The 24,291-nt window shown below is 36.0% G+C and overlaps 2 protein-coding genes across 4 annotated transcripts in view; one reads left to right on the forward strand and one right to left on the reverse strand.

Annotated features, from left to right (window-relative positions):
- Positions 1-12,655, forward strand: part of LOC149798238 (phosphatidylinositol-3,5-bisphosphate 3-phosphatase MTMR2-like) — an 80,312-nt gene extending 67,657 nt beyond the window's left edge. For both annotated transcript variants that reach the window (XM_089963359.1, XM_089963360.1), the window contains exon 17: positions 1,764-12,655. In XM_089963359.1, coding sequence (XP_089819485.1) covers positions 1,764-1,913 — 150 coding nt within the window. In that variant the 3' untranslated portion in view covers positions 1,914-12,655. The remainder of the gene's footprint in view (positions 1-1,763) is intronic.
- A 5,719-nt stretch (positions 12,656-18,374) lies between these two features.
- The window catches only part of LOC149798239 (vascular endothelial growth factor receptor 1-like), a 157,820-nt gene continuing 151,903 nt past the window's right edge, over positions 18,375-24,291 (reverse strand). For both annotated transcript variants that reach the window (XM_089963358.1, XM_089963357.1), the window contains one exon: positions 18,375-24,245. In XM_089963358.1, the coding sequence (XP_089819484.1) occupies positions 23,574-24,245 (672 nt within the window). In that variant the 3' untranslated portion in view covers positions 18,375-23,573. The remainder of the gene's footprint in view (positions 24,246-24,291) is intronic.

Consider the following 24,291-nt stretch of genomic DNA (forward strand, 5'->3'; position numbering starts at 1 on the left):
AAGTAATGGACACAAGTATGTTACACTTTAGGACTACTTCACATCAATGACATCAGATTATCCAGTTGGCATCCTCCAAAACCCAAGGTAAGGAACACTTTTTATACCCCAAAAAATGAAATCCCTTTTTTTCTCATTTTGCCCCAAATTCCCTATCAAGAAAGATCTGGTGTTATTATGTCTATCTTCTCATTCATCTGGGCATGGGGTTCAAAACCATTCTCAGTCAAGTTTGCCTCATGCAGGATTCTTCCTTGAAGATTAAGCTAATGGTGTCTTTCGTCCTCTTGGAGAGTCAGATATCAGTCCAGGAATTCCATCATGGCATGCCATAGCTTACTTTAATTCCGCTGGATTTGTGGGAGCACAAGTTTTTTCTTTAAGACTGTTTCTATTGTTGATCTGTGCTGTCCTCTGCTTGAATCTCACACAAAACTTAACATTGTTTCTCATATGCATGCAGATCCAAGACAGGGCCAGCTATGGAGTAAGGCATGTAACTCTCTTGATATTTTACTTTTTTTCTTGATCACAGAATATACTTGAAAAGAAACATTTTTGGAGTCAAATATGTTTCTTCCATAATACTTACTTAATTATACTTTGTGCACTCCTTCCAGGGCCTTCCCCACAGTTACATCCATTAGAGAGCATGCATTTCCTCATTAGAAGTAACCAACAGATGAAAATATTTCAAGCCAGTCCCTCTATCCTAAGGGAGCTCATTCTCATCTGATTTCCAGCTCATTAAGCTCATGATGTTTTAGAACTTTGAATGTAAAAGCAAATCATGTTAATAATAAACTCTTCATTTTGGGAGAGTTGGATTTGTAAGATCATGAAAAGTCTCCAAACATATGATAGAGTATTACCAAAGAAACATATTTTTCTCCTATAATTGGTGTTTCTTGCAGAAAAGATGCATTAGGAAATATAAAAAATCTTGGGTGTTCTGCAGTCTACTAGGTCAAAATTCAGTGTTAAGACTGATCGTAGATCAAGATGACCATTTGAATTTACATTATTATAAACTTTACTAGATAACAAATTTAACTTATGAATAACAAGTTTTATGCTGTGATTGATTAAAAATATGGATTTGTACAGCAGCAGTATTGACAATGATGATATAATAATAAAGATACCAACATTGCAAGTAAAATAATATTGTTCCTTGATACATTGTTTAAAGTCTACATGTGCACAATATGTGCAGTATTTAACACTTGTTAAAATGAAGCAAGATTTGCGACTTGAGATATAGTACAACTTTCATTTTTAAAAGACTTTAAAGTTAGATTGTTTCAATTTAAAGGCAAACTGTTCGACCAAATAACCCCTGAAAAGTTAAAGTAATTTTTATACTTTTGAACATTAAACTTGGCAGAAAGAGATCGCAACTTAAACAGAGTGCAGACAGTTGTGTCAAGCAGTCATATATTTGACTTGGACGGCTTAAGTGACTTCATTTCGTTTGTTTGTTCTAGGGTTTAACGCCATTTTTCAGCACAAGATAGGCTATACATGGCGGCCAGTATAACTGGTGGAGAAAGAACCCTGGGAAGAACCACCGACCCATGAGAAGCTACTGGCAGGCTTTCCCATGTACCCACGCTAGCCGAGCCTTGCTTAAGTGACTTCACTTTAATTGTTGGCTGACGATGGTATTAAAATATTTGAATTATAATAATCTTGTGTATAAATCTGCCCCAAGTCAAATTCCTAAAGACGTCATCCTACTGCTTTATTACATTTTATTACAGGAACCAATTCATCTGAGAAATAGAGAACTCCTAGTGTTGAAAGCACAGCTTCAGAAGAAGGTAGAAGAGCTGCAGAAGGAACATGAAGCTAAGAATGCCAGGGGGATATTACAGCCTCCACCAAGGGTTTCCTCCCCTGTCAATGTTTAGCCAATAGTGATTTTTCCTCAAACATAGAGATCTTGCACACTATGTAGAAGAAAACTAAAAGAATTTTCATATAATGTATTTGTTACTTACTATTACTGAACCTTTTCCCAGGATAATATTGGGAATGAAATAGTAACACTTGGACAGACAATCAGATTTTTACCATTATCAAACAAGTTTCCATCTTCAAGGCAAATCAGTCAAAATCTCCCACTCAAGAGTTGAAATCATGGTAAAGTGTCAAAGGATTCAGACATACAGTAGGATATTAGGTACGTCTATGTCTTGTGGAAGGAGCGGATGGAGTACTGAATGTCAGGTGTCTAATGGACCAGAATCTACAATCCAGTTGATGATTTTCTTCACTCGTCATCAGTCATTTCATTACTAGTGCATGCATAGCTTAGTTCCAGAACACCAGTGTATATTGACTGAGTTTGGTGGTTGCAAGAAGTGTGTTGTGTTGTGCTCATCAATTCAAATGTAATCAGTTTCTAGGTGGTTTTATATATTATTTGCAGCTGTTAAGAAAATACACATTCATGGGTATTTTGAGAGAGAGAGAGAGATTACTTGTTCAAAATAAATACCAGTTCCATCAAGTTTAGATCTGCATTGAACATATCTTTTTTATATTTATCTGTTTACTGATGGAGCTTTATGTTTATAGGGTGTTTTTTGGTTGGTTGAACAGCACTTTTAACACACTATTGGTTATATCATGCTGAGGAAATGAGAGCCAAGTGCCTTTCCCAAGGACACACTGAGGCAGCTGATCCAGGCTGGCCTGGGTGGGTATTGAACTCATGACACTTAGTTTATGAGTCAGATGCTGTACCAAACTGAGCTGCCATGGCTTCCCTTTTAATTTTCTTTAAGACGTCATATATTCAAAAACATGTACTTAGATTAATTTGGTTGAAAATGTTTCTTAAAGACCACCTTAAATTGGAAAAATATATCGCAGTCAAATCAGATGAGTTGTAACAAAGAACAAAATTGTCTGTTATTCAGATATTTATTAGAACATTAAATTATGCTGTGTAATGAGTGAATATGTGTGTGTGTGTGTGTGTGTGTGTGTGTGTGTATATATATATATATATATATATATATATATATATATCACAGCCTCTCTCTCTCTCTCTTAACAGTGATTTGTATGTCACAGTCTTATATTGGAAAGGCTATATACCAATTAAAATGTTCTAGAAGGGAGGTAAATCCTTGTAGAGCTGTAGATGATTGATTTAAGACAAACATTACATAATGAAACAGAAAAAGCTGTTTAAGATATGTATATTGAGTGCAATATTTCTTCTTTAAATATGTTACCCAATTATAATACCTTAGGAGAACTGCTACTACCTCACAAATCCAGCCTCTAATTTACTGCTTCTAGCAAAAGGGAGCTAAAAGTTGTCTGCCGATTTATGTGGCGGTCGGGTAGAGTTATCTCCCCGTAGGTATAAAACCTTGAGGCAGAGCCTAAGAATACATCAGTTACTACTTCCACTTGAACCAAGAAGCACACTCTTATCACAAGAGACCTTGCAAAAGCCAGAATGGAAAATGTACCATCACAAGTTGGAGGAATTCTTTACCTATAATGAAAGTATATTTTTTTCCAACTTTTTCTCTTCCTATCTCAACAGTGTTCTGCCTTTACAGTTTGCTAACGCTTGGTCTTTGTCACACATTTAGGTACCTGCTCAGGGAGCCTAAGTGACGTCACATTAAGTATGGGCTATAATTATTTTATGCATGTGCATTTTTTCCTACATGTAATTGCCTCATTTTGAATATTATGTCACCTACTTGTTAAGTATCTATAACCGTGCCTCAGTTCCCCTTATGTGAAGACTTGTGTGTGTACATTTCTGTATTGCTTCCATTTTGGTCAGACAGGTAAGATATTTCTATAAATGGTTTACTCAGTCACATCTCGCTCATGCATGTTTCTATAGGCAACACTTGAGTCCTGTTTATCTGCGTAAGCATTCCATTGTATTTCAAGAGCACTTAGTCACTCGCATGGGTAACCTATGTGACTTCACAAGATCAGTTCGGGCCACAATATTTTTATGTGTGCAGGTCTTTATGCCCTTAAGAAACTTCTTATATATTTATAATTCCATCATTTCTGGTACATACATGTGAGTTTGCTTTATCAAGGCTTCCTGAACCCTGGAATGCCATGCTTCAATGATTCTACATGTGCACACAATTCTTTATCATCCCTACAGGTAGCATTATAATTGAGATTATCTGCTATCACTTTTTTCCAAGTAATCATCATTTGGTATAGCTCTGAGCCCACACAGTATTCAAACATCACATGTACAGACCCACAGGTTTATACTTCACCTTACAGGTGGTTTTGGGGCTCTGAGTGGCCATGTGGTCTAAAGCACTCACCATTACGGATCACTGCCATCTCACCTCTGTCTGTGTGGGTTCGAGTTGCATGTTCAGCCTATGTTGGTATGTGAGAAAGCTTGCCAGTAGCTTCTTGTGGGTTGGTGGTTCTTTCCAGGGTTTTCCCAGGTTCTTCCTCCATCAAACTTTTTAGTTTGCTCTGCATGGGCTACAGTTTTATATGTTTCACTCTATTTGTCTTACATATTGGAGGTATTGGCAAAGTACAAAACCACACAGCTCATGACCAAGACATCAATGTGCATGCTGATCTTTCCTCAGTATGAAATTTCTGGGGGAGAAGGGAGATAAATCAACTTACCCTTCAGCCACAAAGTGAAGCTCCCTCTACCTTGCCTCCTCGGCATTTCACTCGATTCCTATTGCGGAACAGCAACAAACTAACAAACAGCCAAGTTCCCTCTCACTCAACAGTCATACAGGCAGGTTACATGGATCAAACATCCCATAACCTGTCCCAATTGATGATTCTAACTATATCCTCCCCACATGGATGACCTATTTCATTGCGACTGGTCCAGGTGATATACTAGGAATCACAAAGCCAAGAAAACAATATTACAGGCTCAGTCACTAACAGCTCAGCTTCCAGTATGAAGGGACCAGTCAAACTCATACCACCTCAGGACACTCATTCAGCATGATGCTAAGAGTAGCTCCTCATGCTTCAACAGATGTTGCCTCACAATTTCTCAACATTCTGCCATGAGAAGAGACTCTTTACTCAGCAACTGTCTTGAAGTCATGGTTTCTAATGCAGGACATTCTATGAGTTTAGTGAGTGAAAGACCTTATCACTCTTCGCCAGCTAAGTCTCAAGCATTACAGGGGATCTTAGCCTCATCTCATACGACCAAGATGATGTTGCTTCTTCTTAAGTACTGTCATCTGTTCTACACTATCCGATGGCATGGGAAGATTCAGCCTTCAGTGCCTCCATTAATAATGTTTTCCACCTTTGACCCCCAGAGTGTTGTCCTCCGCCTCCCACTCTATCATCAACATCTGTTGATCTGACGATGACAATGGAAGAGTCTGACTTCACTTACTTACACAGTCTGGGAGAGTTACAGACCTTCTGACCCACATTCATCATCAGTTCGTTGGCAGTTCTACCTTTACCACACACCAGTCTTTCGTTTGGAAATCCCAGCAGTTAAAAGTGATGTCGCCGCCTCGGGGATGACAAAGCCATAATCAATATGTATGGATCAGATGGCCTTTAATGACGCTCAGCAGTTAGTGTGCAAAATAGTTGCTATGGCTTTGCTGTTCGATTTTCATCTCTGTGGATATCTTCCAGCAGATGGAACATAGCTTATATTCTTCCACTTTGAATACCTCAGGGTATGCATAGGAGTCGGTCTTAAGAATGGCCTGATTTCTGAATAGAGCTGCTCATTACACTTTGGCCAATGCTGTAACCACAGAGCTGCTCAGTACACTTTGGCCAGTGCCATAACTGCAGCTACAAATTTGCAATTGGTGGAATGCAACTTAGTGATCTCTGCCTGCACTTTCCTGAAGGACCACCATATGGCCAACCTAAGAGTACAGCCATTATCCTCTAACCTTCTGTTTCATGGCCAGAGTGAAGAAGTCTGCAAAGAAGCCACCAAGGAGACCTATTTCCCTCACTCACACAACCACAGCATTGATACAGGGATAGTACAGGAAATCAACAAAAGGACCTAGGGCCACTCACAGGACATGAACTTCTGAAATTGTCCTATTGAAGCTTCACCCAGCAAAAGCCACAATTCTTACATACCAAAGTGGATATAGCACCAACAGGGTCCTATCGTTTGTTCAAGACTTTTCTTGGTCCCAAAGGCAAATGGCACTCTGTGTCTGATTATTGATGTATGAGCCTCCAATCGATTCATCCACACCCTTAGGTTTTCCATGGAAACACCACAATGCATTTTTAATGTCATCCATGAGGGAGACTTTGCTATCAGCATGGACTCAAACGGTGCATACCTTCATGCCCCTATTCACAGGGCTTCCAGGACTTTACTGCGATCTGCCTTCAGCATTGCGCACTGACCATCCTCTTGCCATCTGCACACTAGAGGCATCATCTGTGGAACTCATGCGCAACATAACTTGGCTCATAGCAGGCATACATCTACCAGAACAATTACCTGAGATTACAGTCCATACAGAGGCAAATATGTATGGTTGTGGAGCCCACCTGCTACTGTCCTTTCAGGAAACCAGTGGTGAATGCTTTCCCCAGGAATGACATCTTCATTATCAATAAATTCTGGAGATGACAGCCATTGTAAAACCTTTCACTGATGGCAGGAATATTTGTCTGGCAAGGCAGTTCTCATTCTGGCTGACAACTGTACAGTGGTGACTTGTCTCAGACAACAAGGAAGAACCATGTCCTACATTGGTGACTTATCTAAAACGACAAGGAGGAACCAAATCCTTAGACCTTTGCACCCAGTTGTGGGACTTTCTGAAGTGGTGTTGTCAACAAAAAATTCATGTACAGGTTCGCCAAGGACACCTAGCATACTGGCCATAACATTGTCTCGGACCATTCATTTCATTCAGATATGTACCTGATGGAACCGACCATCGGTGGACCTGTTTGCAGCATGGTGGAATACCAACTCCCAACCTTCATATCTCCAGTATTGGACTCAAAGACATGGCAGGTGACACTCTTTCGATAATTTGGAAACAACCTGGATGCATACACCTTCCCTCCAATACCTCCAATTCCAAAAGTGATACAAGAAGCAAGAGGATCAGAGTGCCACCTTATCCTCATTGCACCACTCAAATAGGAGAAGTTGTAGATCAATTACCTCATGAGTCTTGCAACACAAACTCCTCGGAGACTTTTGAATTTTCCCTCATATACTCAAACAACTATGTTGGCAGTTTAATTCCTACTCTGGGCTACAGAAATCTGCACATCTGGATCATATGAAACAGGCCTTCAGAAATAAACAATTCTCACAACCAGTCACAGAGAGAATCATTCTAACAAGAAAGTCTTCCACTTTGAAAGCATATGAATGCAAATGGCACGCTTTCACCCAGTGGTGCACAGACCAACACATCTCACCTCTCCAGGCATCTATGACACAAAAATATCTAACTTCACAGGCTCTTCATACAGGGAAAGTTTACATTAAGTATGAAAAAAGGTTATCACTCCATGATTGTGGACACCTTTCATCATCACGGAAGAGAGAATATCGAACAAAAACAAAGACTTATCCAACCTACTCTCTAATTTTGAGTATACACAACCATAAACGTTAGCCGTATGCCCAATGTGGAACCTATCTTGTTTATTAACTGGTTGAACAAGACATTTGAAGCACTTAACAAGGACATCTCTGGCGTAATTTACATAAAAGACCTGTTTCCTCATTGTGTTACCGAAATACATGTCCTATCATTAGACCCAGATTACATGCAGTTCCAACAAGACAGGTCAAACTTACGACAACATTCTCTTTTATTGCCAAGAACTGGCTCCATTCCATGAGTAACCAGTCTTTGGTCATGAAACTTGTCTAGTGTGGACACATCAGCTGAAGGCCACCTACAAGACCCAGGGCTTTCAGGTGGTACTTTAATGGATAAGAGCCTTTGCATTGAGGGAGATTATGCCTCTTTCTACTTCTCATAATAGTCTATATCCTCCTGCATTGGCATATAGAGAAATAACCCCAGCTCAAATGAATTTATTATGCATTTTTACTCATAAAGTTAGAGCAGTTTGCACCAGCCTAGCAATCAGCAAGAACTATTCACTAACCAACATCATTCATGCTGTGGGATGGAGATCAGAGTCAACAGTCTCTCACTTTTATCTCCAGGATTTGTTGTCCTGAGGGGCCCAATTCAGTCTGATAGGATCTATATCTGCAGCTCAGCAGTTCACCTTTCCAGATCAGTCAACATCCTCTTAAGACATTCCACTGGATTTGTGGTGGTGGTAGGAGATTTTCCCTATTTGAAGCAGCACCCAATCAGATGGAGTCCACTCCAGTTGGGGTACCTAGAAGCTGTTAGGGGACTGGAGATGGTATGTATTGGGTAACACCTCATACCTATTTTCACAAGGTTTTAGGATTGGGTAACATTTAAAGAAGAAACCAATTTTTCCTAGCAAAATATGTTTCTTCAAGAATACTTACCCAATCATGATACCTCCCAGCAGTTACATCCATAGAGAGTGTGACTTCTGCTCCAGTAGTAACTGATGTATTCTTAGGCTCTGCCGCAAAGTCTTATACGTAAGGGGAGATAACTCTGCCTGACTGCCACATAGGTTGGCAGACAACTTTGAGCTCCCTTGGGCTCTGGGAGGGCTGGATTTGCAGGATAGTAGTGGTTCTCCTAAGGTATTATGATTGGGTAAGTATTCTCAAAGAAACATTTTACAAGGAAAAATTGATTTCTTTACAAGTTTCCTAGTTGTATGTTTCATATATAGCTGTATTTGTTGACTTCTAATTTTAATGGGTTTGTTTTACAGTTTTGTATCAAGGTCAACGTTTTTTTCACTATTCTTTGTGCCTCTAACTCTAATCTGCAATATATATAATGTTTTGGTTGTCTTGTATTTACAGCAGATTCTCTCCATACTAAATATCACCAGCGTGAACAACATGGATCATTCAAAAAGATGCTTAGGTTTCTTGTTAACTCAGTTTGAGCTGTCAAGATTCTTGAACTGATTCTTTGGGACCTTTAGGTTTGAGCTATCAAGGTTCATTAACTGATTTGTTGGAACCTTTACAGTTTCAGCTGTCACAGTTGTTGAACTGATTTGTTGGGACCTTGAGAGTTTGAATTGTCAAGGTTTTGCAGTACTTAATTATTTAAGCATCATGTTTATTTATTTGCATTCCTTGACTATTTTAGAAACACAGCAAAAGCTCATGAACTTAAACATCACTCACTCAACTTCTAGGTGTCAGTCAAATTGCATTTTTTGCTTGTTTTTGGACAATCACTTTTGAAAACTTAAACAAACAGCTAAGTCTACAGAACACACTCAACACTTTTTTTTATATGTCTGCCGTAAGGCAGAGCATATTATGTTACAATATTGTCTATTACCATTTTCATTTCCACAGAGTAACTAGCTTGAATATAGCATAATGATGAAACCTATTGATTGTAAGGTTGCAGTGTCAAAAGTCAAAGTTACTGAATGAAAGAAGAAACCTGCATTCTTCACAATATTAGTAACACATTACATACCTGGACCAAACTTTGTTGATGGCTTAAACATTGGATATTAAAGAAGTCTGTTGTTCTTGGGATCCAGGAATAAAAGGTTAATGTCACTGTTACTGAATGAAGAAAGATGCTTTCCGTTTAGTAACATCAGTTTTTGACCACATACTGGTCTTCAACATGGGGTAAGGAAGAAGCTTACCGGTATCACTTTTCGGGTCAGAAAGGTCAAAAGTGTGACTGAAAGAAGAAAAATGGTTCCCGCAAAATAACATTAGTTCAACATTACAGACCAGAACTAAATATTATGGATGACTTGTACATGGGTAAGGAAAAAGCCTATTGATTTAGGAGTCAAAAGGTCTGCAGCAACAGAATGAAATAACAAAATAACATTACTTCTCTGTCACAGTCCTGAGCTAAACACTATGGAGGCTTGCTAAAGGAAAATGTCAGTTGATTTTGGGGTCAGAAGGTCAAAGATCAGGTCACTGTGACTAAAAGAAACAACTAGTTTCTGCACATAACGTTGGCTCTCATCACTGACCTGGACCAAACTTTGTGATGGCTTGTAGTTGGAGTAAAGAAGAAACCTATTGATTTGGGGGTCACAGGTCAAGGTGACTGTTCCCAATCATGAACCATCACCAGTGGATGTTTTACACATTGGGAAAGAGAAAGAAAGAAGCCTATTGATTTGTGAACGACTGTGACTGAAAGAACAAAAGTTGTTTATGCATACATACTTCAGTGCCTACATAGAGGACTTTTTTACACAAGGGATGGGTATACAATGTGTCATTCCTGGCACTCTTCCTTATTTTTTGTTTGGTTTGGTTTATATTTATTGCTTTGAGTACATAATGGTAGGAAAGCAGTTTACAGACACATAATCAAACATTTTCCCATCAAAATACCCTTTCAAAATTAAAATTATACTGTGGACTGTTCAGCCAAAAACATCAGCACATAGCAAGGTTACCAGTGAAAGCTATGATCGTGTTATGACTGACATAATAATGTTATTTTGTTAAGTAGATCCAACTGCATCAGGCTGTCATCCTAATTTGGTTGCTGATTTGATGATCAGAATGTTCCTACTGTACACACCACAGGCAGTACTGGTTGCCTGCAGGCTCAAAAAATCAAATAACCACAAATCTGGACCAGCAGTGCTCCAAGTATATGAAAATTTACTGTTTTACTCTGTTATCTGTTTAGTCACTCTATGTTTAAAATAATGAAAATTACATTCATGAGTTAATACAGCTTATTTTTCTTTAAATGAGATGCATGTTCAGATACTGTGATCTCTGCATGATCACATTTCTCAAGGCATGTTGTCACAAAAAGAATAGTGGGTATAGAAACCTTACTTTCTTTTAGGAGGCCCTTGATTGCCATATGGTATAAAGCACTCTCCTTTACTGAACACTGCCATCTCACTTCTGTCCACATGGGTTCGAATCTCAGGCTGTGGATATGTGAGAAAGCTTGCCAGTAGCTTCCTGTAGGTTGTGGTTTTTACTAGGGTTTTTCCAGGTTCTACCTCCACCTGTTATACTGGCTATAACCTATCTTGTGCTTGGAAATGGCATTTAAATCCAATGACAACAACAACAAATTCTTGTTCAGCTGATTCTGTTTTTCCAACTTTGCCTCATTGCAGGCTTTGGGATGTAAAATAGACCTGATATGCTCTCATGTATATTATAAGAGGTGAGTAACTGAGGTAGAATCTGGTGGTTCATGTGCTCGACCTGCAACCAGATATTTTACACAAAAACTTTGATAAGCATATCTGTATAATCTGTTGATGATCGGTAGACATATCTGTATATTCTGTTGATGATCGATAGACATATCTGTATAATCTGTTGATGATCGATAGACATGACTGTATAAACTGTTGATGATCGATAGACATGACTGTATAAACTGTTGATGATTGATAGACATGACTGTATAAACTGTTGATGATCGATAGACATGACTGTATAAACTGTTGATGATCGATAGACATGACTATAAACTGTTGATGATCGATAGACATGACTGTATAAACTGTTGATGATTGATAGACATGACTATAAACTGTTGATGATCGATAGACATGACTGTATAAACTGTTGATGATCGATAGACATGACTGTATAAACTGTTGATGATTGATAGGCATATCTCTATAATCTGTTGATGATCTATTCTGATTTTCAGACCAAAACTGTAATTTAAAAAACAAAGATACATTGTTTAACTCATGGAACTTTTTTTAAATTACAAAAGCTTTGTTTAACAACAGTTTAGGAGGTAGACAATGAAATTTACTGTTTTATCCATAATTATACAACCTGATGGAATTTACATGCCATTATAGCAAGTTTTCAATTTTTCTAGCTTTTGATGTTTTTTTGTCTCAGCTTTTATGATGAGCAGTGAGGGCAGATGTGTTTTACAAACACATGTAGATGGGATAGACTTTGAAATGCCCGTTTCTTTTTCTTGGAGGCAGTGGGTCTTATGCAACATCTGCTAGTCTGTTAATATTGAGTAATATGTTATTTGACTTACAATTTGTGTTGTAAAATGCATTCAGACAACTTACTATTTATACGCTAGGAACAATTTCCTCATATTTTCCTGCACAAGTTTATTACAAGAGGTATACATCTGGAAAAGCAGTTATTTCATGTTTGTTACTTTTGCCAGTAAATACATATTTTAGTATCATTTTTAGGACACTTAAATAGAAATTACAAATAACAGTCAAAAGGATGCCATTGTATAGCAAGGGAATATTATTACAGGATCAGATTAACAATTGTACAATAGAAAGTGGAGTGTACCTTAAAATAATAATAGCAATGAATCCAATTAAAGTATTAGTTGAAATAAATGTTTGAGATATTTAAGTATGTGTAATAAGATGTAAATTATAATTGTCAATGTTTTATATTATGTGACTATATGTAGATAATAGATTCCTTTTTTAAATTATCATTATTATTTTTCATGTAAAAACAAGATGTTTGTAAATTGAATATATGTAACACATGTAAAAAAAGTAAAGACATTTTGTAAAGCATCGTCTTGTATTTGACCATGGTTTGAAGTTTTTAAACTTTTTTTTAGCTCCAATACACACAGTTTGTTCCAACTAGATTTTTGTACATATTATAACCCTCATTAACCATATCATTACAGGACATCAGAGCAGTTCGATTTTCAGGATTTTGCTATCATTTGTAAAAACAGGGTAGAAGGCCAGAAAACTTAAAAAAGAGGTGGTTTTCAGTCTTGTTTTCTCTGATGTGCACTTTGTGATCCTGTGATTTACTTACACAATGCCTATCATTTGATTTGAGGATTCCTATACTACACTATAGTTCATTCCTTACAACATTGCAAATGATATCTATGTCTGTATCTTAGTGAAATTTCAGGTTGATGTCATTAAATGTATCTAAAAGTAATAATTCATTCAAACACAATTTCAGCACAATTCAGACTGACATAGCACATCTCATGGAGTGGTCTGTTAACAACAATTTTTTTGTGCTGCTCTGACCTGTGAAAGAGTAGATTTATTTATTAAGGAGTGATCAGCTTTCCTATTCGGCTATATTCGACCATAATATAATTTCCTCCCTTTGATCTCTTTGCAGCATCAAAAATGGACTCTAGCAGAACTCAATACGATATTGGTAGACTATATGTACACAGACCAATATTTTCCTGAATGTATTAAATGAATGGTGTTGCCTTGTATGTCAGTATGAATTATATTTGATACATTCATGCACTAAATGAATTCATTAATTTTAGCTACATATCAAATTGCCGACGTGAAATTCCAATGAGCAAGAGTCTCAGATATAAGGGCATTATTTTATCAAACATGTACCAATTCAGGTTCCTGGAATTTTGCTTATGAAATAAGTAATACATATATTCCATTTGACTACAACTTCCATTAAGCAGTTAGTCCCCAAATATTCTATGACTCAGTTTGAAACATGGCAGACTTTGTTACCTGGTCTGGTTTAGCCCTTATCATCCATTGATACTTAACAGTAATTATAAATTTTTACAGATAATTTAGATCGGTTCAAATCAAATTATGTGATGCAGAAACCTGTAGTTTTTTTCTTAGTTCCTAGTTTTTCTAAGTTCATAATACAAGTAAGGAATGCTCTTAAGTATTTATGTTGTCTTCTGTGCTTTGATAGGACAATGTTTTTGTTGTTGTAGGATTTAACACCATTTTCAGAACAAAATAGGCTATACATGGTGGCCACTATAAATGGTGGAGGAAGAACCCCAGAAAGAACCACAGACCCACAAGTAGCTACTGGCGAGCGTTTTCACGTACCCATATTGGCCGAGCCCAAGACTCGAACCTAAACAGACAGAGGTGAGACGGCAGTGATCCATAATGATGAGACAATGTACTTATGAACAGTTGTTAAAAAAAAGTTATTACTTATTTTTTTTTTACATTCATTATTTTTCTAGCTGTAATTGCATATTTTACAGCCATTTGTGTGTTGTGTGTATTTGATTTAAAGCTTCAGGATATCATTAATCCTATTTAATCCTTTAAAATATGAAATTCAGTTCTTAAAAATTACTGAAACTTCTGAATGGCAGATTTTACAAATTTGACAAAGCTTTTGTCCACTTGTTTAACTTGTGTGATTATATATTAGTGTCACTCTAAACTAGGGATGGACAGGCAGGGAAATTCTGCTGGGAATGCAGCAGGGAACTTCCCAGCTGGGTTGGTTTTTATTGGGTCATGTTTCTCCACTACTATTTTGTCCATTTTTCCCCCCTGCCCTCTCTCACCTCCATTTCTTTCAACCATAAAATGTGGGGGTTGGGGGGGTGCTTTTTATTTTATTTCTTACTGTGGGCTAGGGAACAACCCAGCAAGATAAAATTTGTATCATAAAGCCAGGTCGGGCCATGTATTTCCACATAATGCAAAGCCTGGCCTGACCATGTACCCATCCATTGCTATTCTAAACATACTCTAAATATTTGCATTATATTTAACTACATATTATGAGTACGTGAATGCACTAGCAGAAAACATGGGCTTAAACTTAATGTTCCAAACTTTGAGAGTCTGGAACTTCATTTGGAATAAATTATGAATAATCAAATAAGGATTTTCAAGAGACTCCCAGATTTAATTGACCTTGATGCACTCCAAGTATATCTGATTTAGGTTTCAAGCTGAAGCTGGCGTTAAATTGCCAACCTGATTTTAGAATACAGGACCTGATGTACATGATTGCTTGAACTTGTTAGCAGACAAAGTATATGACAGTAAATATATGCCTAAATTGTTTGTAGTTAACTGCCTAGCATTTATTTTATATGAATGAACAACACAGTACAGTGCTGTGATGGTTTGGGGTTTATTTTGGTATTTTTTTGTTGGGTTTTTGTTGTAGGCAATGTAAATGTTATTGGTTTATACTAATGTCAGGTCAGTCTAATTATTTTAAAAGAATGGGCTGCATTGGATTTATGAGACTAAACTATATGGAGAAGTCCTTGTTTTACTCTCTGACATCACTTATCAGTGGTATATTGTGCTGAGGATTTGTGATATCAGAGCCAATTGATTATGGAAAAGTTCAAATTTTGTCAGAACAAACATGGCAGAATTTGTGGGCCTAAATTTCTTTTTCAAATACATTACTTGATCATAAGACATTAGAGTACATCCCAAGAGAATTCTTGTTCAAGGATTTCTAAAACGTCAAAAAGTTTCAAGAAGTATTCTTTCTGATGGAAATGGAACTTTCTGTTTCTTAGTTTATCACTGCTTAAATATGGAACATAAATAGAAGGGAAAAAAAAAAAAACATCCAATGTGGACCACTAAAGCAAACAGATGTTATTCCATCTGGCAACTATCCATGTGATGTTTCATTTGTTCACCAAATTTTTACCCGTTTCTCGCATTTACCCATTTTGGTGGAAAATAATTTAATTTTAAAAATACGCATGTAAATAGTTATTCGTAGAGGATATCTAGTAGAATTAAGGAAGTATTTCACAGAAAAAGTGAGAAGCATTTAGATCTGCTCCAGTAGGAATAACTACTGACATGATTTGGCACGAGTGGCTCTATCCAAAGGGAGGCCATTCTCTTCTAACTTTTATCTTGGCAAGCATGTTGCCAAAATAAGCTGAAATACATGGTGAACATCTCTCTTAGTTTTGGAGGGTTTAATTTACAGATGTACTCATAATGTATCATGATCAGATTAGTATTATTGGAAAGAAAAAAACAAACATTGGTTTCATAACCATGGTCCCTTGTAAATTCTTGATTTGCACAGTCATTAGCATTACTTTTTATCCTTATAAACACCCAAGTACATCAACTGCAATCAAATAATCCCATACATTCACTTGTATTTTTCTCCAATGGATACAACCTGTTGATATGCCAGTCAAGCTCTTTTTGCAGCTTTGGCAAAGATTTCTTTAGCCTTCCTTCTTGTCACCACTGACTTTTTGGCTCAATGTGCAATCATTTCTTTTCCTTCTCAATGAGAGCCTTTTTCCTTTCAAGCTGGTGATTGTATTGGCAACATGCAGTGCACATATTCTGACAGAGGGCTACATCTGTTCTCTCATGCAAGAAATCTTTCTTCTTATAATAATTAATTACACCTTTTCCAGATGCCTTCTGAGCTTCGATTTTTCTGTATGCAGCTTCTTTTGCAGGTGCTGTTCCAGACTCTTCCAGCCGTGATTACTGTAATTCAGTCATTCTTGCAGAGGTCACAAAATGCCAGTCTTCTAGCATTCAGTTTTGTTATAAACTTTTCGTATCATGCTCTCTCAGGAACTCAGGACACCATGTTTTGCAAGCATGCTTCATCTTTCCATTGCCATCAGTTTCCATTACTTGAAGATTCATTGGATGAATTTAAACCTTTGACTTACCAGAATATTCTTTACGAGAGTTGTGTGCTAACTAATATATGGATTGAATACAAGGGTCATTGCACAATGGGACCGGAAAGACATTTTAAAAAAAAAAAACTGGATCAGAGATGATATAAAAAGATGGACTATATCAAGAAAAATCTGATTAAAGTCAGGAAAAAAGCAGAATTCCGCTTTAAAATGGAGAAAAATCATGTATGATTACTACATGTCACATCACCGATTTAGTATTTGTTCTGCAATTTTGTTTCCACAGACCACTGTTGCCTCCAGTTTTATAATGTTTTTGACATTGGAGACAAAGGCTGCCATGTTTACTAACATTTTAAAATGTGAACATGGTATATGATAACCAAAATGATGCCACTTGATGGAAACGATTTCAAAACTATAGTCTCCCCATCACCATCTGACAACTACTTGTATGTTATTTAGAGATTGACAATGCATGTATGCACATAAAGTGGATAGCCACTGTCACAAAACTTTAGAAGTCTATAACTTGGAATAGAATAAATTAACAATCACAGATCTTTAAGGATTTTTGAAACAACTTGAAATTAATTTGTTATATGTCTTTACCTCTTATTATGACTAACTGAGTTTGAAAGAGATATCTTGGGTAAATTCTGTATATGTGACAAATTAGGTACAGCATTCTTTAGATCATTTTAATATTGTATCCTAAAGTTACTTATATGTCCCTTTAAAAAAAATGGATAATGCGGCCAGATGTACTTCCTGGAGATGCTTTTGAAGTGGCAATTAAAAATGGTACAAATCAAAGATATGCAATGACTAGCGAACTGTGAAGTGGCAGTTAAAAATGGTACAAATCAAAGATATGCAATAACTAGCGAACTGTGAAGTGGCAATTAAAAATGGTACAAACCAAAGGTACATAATGCAGTTCAAGCTTTTGTCAGCATCATCAGTAAACCAGCCTGATGTGGGGCCCCGAGTGGTCTAAAGCGCTCTCCTTTACGGATCACTGCCATCTCACCTCTGTCTGCGTGGGTTCGAGTCTCGGATTCGGCTAATGTGGGTATGTGAGAAAGCTTGCCAGTAGCTTCTCGAGGGTCGGTGGTTCTTTCTGGGGATTTCCCGGGTTCTTCCTCCACCATTAATACTGGCCGCCATGTATAGCCTATCGTGTGCTGAAAAATGGCGTTAAACCCTACAACAACAACAACAACCAGCCTGATGTGTAACATGCAGTACAACTGATTCTCGTCAACTCTGGCTATTTCCTAGTGATGCCACATTCAATGTACTTCAAGAAAAGAATTAATAAAAAATACTCCTAGCAAACAGTCCAATTAAACAGAATTGTGGAAATATATCATTTAATTGTAACTAGCAGTTACTACATTACTGAAAACCATGTGTATGCTCATTTACATGGTTACTAATTTTGGAAATGTTTACAGACATAAATTAATATAAACAGTTTACACATGTAAATGTTTACAGTCATAAATTAATATAAACAGTTTACACATGTAAATGTTTACAGGCATAAATTAATATAAACAGTTTACACATGTAAATGTTGCAGCAATATTGGAGACAAAAGTGGTCAAGACAACAGTAATTAGAAATTTGATGCATTCTTGTGATTTAACATAAATGTAAACAACCAAGCTATAAACCTGTACAGCGTACATATTTCCTTGGTTATGAAATATACACTGGCAAATACCAACCCATTTGAGTGGTGGCATAATATCAACTTTTCCACAGGCAACTGGCTCATAGCGTGACATCAGAGACTTTGATTAGAGAAGTCCCCAAGGATATGGAAATGAAAGATAACCAACATTCCTATATATTTAAAACTGTTTTATGTCAGTAATAATTTCTACCCATGTATGGTAAATATGACTGACACAAACATGTCAGTTTTATGATAAGAGCATTTGTGCAGTCTTAAATCTCTTTTTAATGACTAATGGTTATCTATGTATACAAAAAAAAACAAGTTACAACAATTATTCACATGTAAATGAAGTGATACATTGTAAGAAAATGCAGTGTAATTATAAGACAATATTACTTCCTCCATTTGGTAAGTATGGTAGTTCTATATTAGCTTCAAGAAACATGGCACCATGATGCCATTTACACAGAATGCAATGAAAATGTATCATATTATCATTTTTTTAAAACACATTTTCTTTTAGTACAAATAACATAACAAAGCCAATAATTATCTTAGATGTCAAAATTGCACAAAATTTGTGTCTTTTATTGATGGAAATGCAAAATTACAGACAATGTAGAACTAAATATTACATGCTTTATTGTATAGAGCATAGATATTTAACAAAAAACGGCCATGTAAATGCTGTTTGATGGTAATAATAGACAGCTTAGTAATAACAGGATTCTAAAAGTTGTATCACTACCATAAGGTTTTCTACAAGAAAAAAAAAAAGAAGAGAAAATCTATGAAACAGTTAATAAAAAGAAAACATACAATTGGTAAACAACATAAATTCATCAATGAAAGGTAAATACAGCTATTTTGATAGTCACATTTGCATTCTTTGTACAGTTATAATTTGCCCTACGTAAACAACTGGAAGACGTATCACCTGTTTCAACAAGAAACATTATTTTCAAGTCACTGTTGAACATGTACTGAGCACAGTATATAGAGGTCAAGCTAGCCTCCTTAAAAATACATCCTGGAATGCATGCACTAAACTATTGCATTTTAAGTCTGGGTTTGCATCACCATACAATACTGTCAGTAACTCAGATTAATAGTTTATCTAGACATTCACTTGTTAAAAATGTGCCTCTCTCAACAATAATAATAATCAAAATTTATAAAACTTTTATACCAAACTAAATTCTGATAGCTCCTGAACAGAACATAAAAGAGAATATTTACAGCTTTTCCTATCAAAGACTTTTCCTTTAGTTCATGATGAATGTACATGTCATTTATAGCTGTTTGGCTCCAGACCTTTGTATTCTCCAAATCATAATTTTGCTGAATAAATATTGTAGAGGAGTCCAATAAAGGGGGTCAAAAGTTAGGTAAACACTAGATGTGTAGTAATTACCATATCAGCTGTAAAGATCAGAACTGAAGTTATTCTTTTTTTTAGACAAAAGCGAATGAGGAATTTCAGAATCATTTCTGCATTATTCATTTTTAAATGGTTCTGTGCAACTTTGTGGAGGATTCTAGTCCATTATAATAAAGATCTGTAGGCAAAGCTTGATCCTTGTCCATATAGGCTAAAAATGTTATGTCCAGGATGTAAAATATCGGTATGGGAGAAAATACCGTATGTAAACCAGGTCCAACTGCAAAGAACCCAGATCCTGATCTGCTGTCAAATAATGTGCCTGAAGATCAGGGTCTATTTTGTTTGTTTGCTTTACTGATTACTTCTAACAAAATAGACCCAGATCTGCCAACACTTTATGTGACAGCATATGTGGTTCTATGCAGTATTTACTTAGTCCCAACTTACAAGCATGTATATAAAAGAGGGGTCTTGCATAATTATTTAGTGCTTAATGATAGAGAGGTTTACAAACTTAAAAATGGGTTCAATAAATATTTACATATTTTATGAATATTACACCATTGGGATTCATAAATGAAAAATTCATAACTTTATGTAGAAAGTTTTTCTTAAAAAAATTCTGTAAAACCATTACAACGACAATATGATACAAAAATGTGTCATATAAAATTCTTATAAAAAAGGGGGTAAGGCAAAAAGATAGACTACTGATTATAAAAATTAAGAGTGGAAGACACTTGCATTCATAAAATATTAACGTGGACTAAGTCTAAACTAATATTTAAAAAAGAATTTGAACATAATAAAATTAAAAAATGTTTATGGTCTTCATTTTCAGTCTGTTTCTGATATCAACATCCATGCATTAAATGCTTCATAAATTCTCGCTACATACCTACCCTATTTTGGAAACCAGTGCAAAAGGAAATGCACAAGTTTTGGTACTAACTTTTCACACAAAAAATCTAAGAGAGAAAATCGTCTATGAAAATGTTTGTTCAAGACACCTTGGAATTATTAAGAAAGATCCTATATTCATGGTATTTAAAACAACACTTCATTCCAGATTCTATATTTATAATATTTAATTACAGAGCTTTGTAATGACCAATGAAAAGAACTGTCTTCGATTTTGTGGCATGCCCACTTGTTTTAAAAATATATGGATTTTATGTTCAAAAAGTATGAATTATTTTTTCTGTAAACAACCAAACAGCAAGATGAAAAAGGTATTTAGCTCCCATTCATAATGTAGTCAATAATGTGTTGAAAGTATCATTAAAAACTAACCAACCATCTTCTATACAAAACATGATAGGAAAAATCCCTGACTTGATTTGTAAGAACAAACATAGCTGCAAAACACAAATATCAGTAGCAACACATTTTAAAATAAAAATGAATGTTTTAAAATAATCTGAATCAACTTCAACATTTTTAAGATTAAAATATATACATTTAAAACTTAGTCTCATAAATATCCCAACTCAACTTCATCTTGTACATATGTTTCTTTTGCCAGAAGAAGGGTTACTTCATGGACTTATTTTTAGGGTATTAGAAGTCCTACAAAAGGCCAATCATTCTTATTTTTCTAACAAATTCTGCTTTGGATGAAAAAAAGCAAAATACAAGTCTTGTAACACTCATTGCTCAGTTTGGAAAAAATCTGAACAAACTGCAGATTTGATTCTTACCCTGTGTTTAACAGTCCCCAATGTAGTCACTTAACACACTACAAGTAATGTACAGAAAAAAAATCATTTCTTATAAGAATTATTACATGTGACCTCTGACCTTTTAACATTATAGAATATATAGGTTTCTTTATTACCCTAATAGTGGTCCATTCACAAAATTTGATGAAGGAACTTAAGCTACAATAAAAATTATTCTACAAAAACTTTTTTAATAGTTTGACCTCCAAACCAATGGGCCTCTTCTGTATCTTAAATACAAGACCTCCACAAACTTTGGTCAAGGTCTACAGTCTAAAATGAAGGTGGGTTTTCTCCAGTGTTAGTCACCTTGGTCACTGAAACCACAAAGTCAACAGACTTCTTCCTAATCCTAAGTGAAAGTCTATACAAATTTTGGTCCAGGACTGTGATGTAAATCAATGTTATTCTGTCTAAACCATTTTTCTTCTTTCATTCTGTGACCTTGACTTATAACCTTTTGAACTCAAACTGAATAAGCTTGTTCCTCCTTAAGTGAATGCCAACCACAAAGTTTGGTCCAAGTATGTGATGCTGAACTTTAGTCGTTATGCTGAAACAATTTTCATCTTTCAGTAACAATGAACTTATTTTTACCGCAACACCTATAATGTTCTTCTTTAGGGCTGTTCCATTTAAACATACATGGTACCCAGGGAAGACACTTTTTTTAAAACTATGCCAGGGTACTCTGGTTACTCGGAGAATTCATCTGAAAATTATACATAGTTCTAAATTGCATACATGAGTGACTACCTCACAATAAAAGTGTCTTCCCTGGGTACCAAGTATATTTGTACTGGAACAGCCCTTACCTAATTTGCAAATTATCCAAAAACTTTGGTAACTGTAGATGATGGAAAACTTGAGTTACTGCACTGAAAACATCTGTGTTCTTTCAATCACATTTATCTTGACCTTAATCCAATACATCAGCCCTTAAACCGTCCATTACTTTCAGTAAAGGTTTGGGGGCCAATTTATTTGACTACACCTTGGCCTTGGAGCTTTCAGCCCAGAATCAATAAAGTTCTTCTTTACAACAGGCGTAAGCCAGACACAAAGTTTGGTAACTACAGATGAAGGACAACTCGAGTTATTGTGCAGAAACAAAATTGGTAACAGATGGACATCATTAACATAATACTCTGATTTATGGTGGGTATATAGAAATATTAACTTATATTGCACTTTTTCACAGATTCATCTATACCTACATCATAATTACTGAATAAAATGAAGGATACTATGGCAATTTAACATATAAGCCATCACAGTAAAAGTGATGCTAATGAGCTACTGAATATTACCAAATAATCTACAAATTGGAATTGACTTTATTTCAGCCATTAAATGATTTTCAATGAAAAAAGGTATGATTTTTGGTCACTAGTCATTATTGGAGACAATGATTTGTGTGCAGACTAGATGATTTTTGTAAAACATCTCATTATTACATTGCTTTAATAAATGGTATCATTTCATTAACTCGGTCAGTAATCCAGTCTCTCTAGGAAAGAGAAATTAGGTCCATACAATTGGCCATCTTGATGAATGAACTTCATTTATGGTCTGAATGACTGGCAATTCCAGATAATCAGTACCTGGATAATTAATGATTCCTATGTGTAGAAACTTGTACAGATCTTGAAAATGCAGCATAAATTGCATACTCAATAGCTGAAAATGCAGCTTGAATTTGTGAACACTTATTACTTGCATTCTGAAAAGGCTATTCCATTTAAACATACAGGGTACCCAGGGAAGGCACTTTTTTAAAACTATTTTCTAGGGACTACCCAAAGAATTAATATGAAACAATACAAAAATTCTAAGTGCCTCTATGGGTGACTATTTTATATTAAAAGTGCCTTCCCATGAACATTTTATTGGAACAGCCCTAATGCATTTAATCAGTGAGGTTATTTTTTTTGTTGTTATTCTGTCCAACTAAATGGAAGCCTTGATATTTCTGCCCATTATGGTAAAACTTTAGCAAAGCTGAATTTCTTATCTCCATTTCCATTAACATTTCCTGGAATAACCCATCTGAAAGAAAATTTGTATATTTCCGCCTCAATATAATTCTCATATACACCAGGGAGTTAAATATCCAAGAAGATTCACAGGAATCCTGTTTATTCCCGAACTGTGATACTTCTAACCCTAAACTGTCAGCATCTCACAGCTATGTGAGAAACTGATGTGAATGAAATAAGGCACATCTTGAGAATTCAAAAGATATTTTGTTCCCAAATTTATCATGCATCATCACTTTCTCCTCTGTTTGAGGCCTCCATGACAGCCCGATAGTCTGGAGGTAGCAAGTCTTCATTGTGGTAATCTGAATGGAATCCACTTGAAACTGCTGATCTCAAAGAATCATTACCATTTTCTACACCCCCCTTTCCTGAAGAAAATCCAGTGCAGGAAAGGGGACTATTCAAGTTTTTTGGAATCAAGTAACCATCATTTTCATCCATCTTTTCTGGAGAACTACCTGGGGCATAGCTGGAGTGCCCACTATCACTATCATTATCATCTCTGTGAACTTCAGCTTGAGTCCTTACCCGAAGAGGGGAGTTTTCCCGTGAATATTTTCGTCTTCCACGCTTTTCACGCATTTGAGCCTGTTCATCAACAATTGTGGTAGACATAAGCGGCAGAAGTTCTATACCATCACCATCATTTGTTTTATACTTTGGTTGGTTCACATAACCATCTTCATCTTCACTGTCACTACTGGAAGATAACTGGGTAGTTCCATCTGGTGGTGGTGGTGCATATGCCATTTTTGTATAGTCTATGTGTTCACCACTAACAGAATTCATTTTCAGGTATCCATCTTGCATCGGCAGCTCATCATGAACTGTGGCTCCCTCTGGCTCCAAGTCGTGCATCTTCAGGTATGATTTGCCAAGGTCAAGGTAATACTGGAACAACAAGAAAATGTTATTTCCGATTATGACAAGGCTCATA

Source organism: Sinohyriopsis cumingii, chromosome 6 (assembly GCF_028554795.1).
Source record: "Sinohyriopsis cumingii isolate HCF-2022 chromosome 6, ASM2855479v2, whole genome shotgun sequence".
Lineage (NCBI taxonomy): Eukaryota > Metazoa > Mollusca > Bivalvia > Unionida > Unionidae > Sinohyriopsis > Sinohyriopsis cumingii.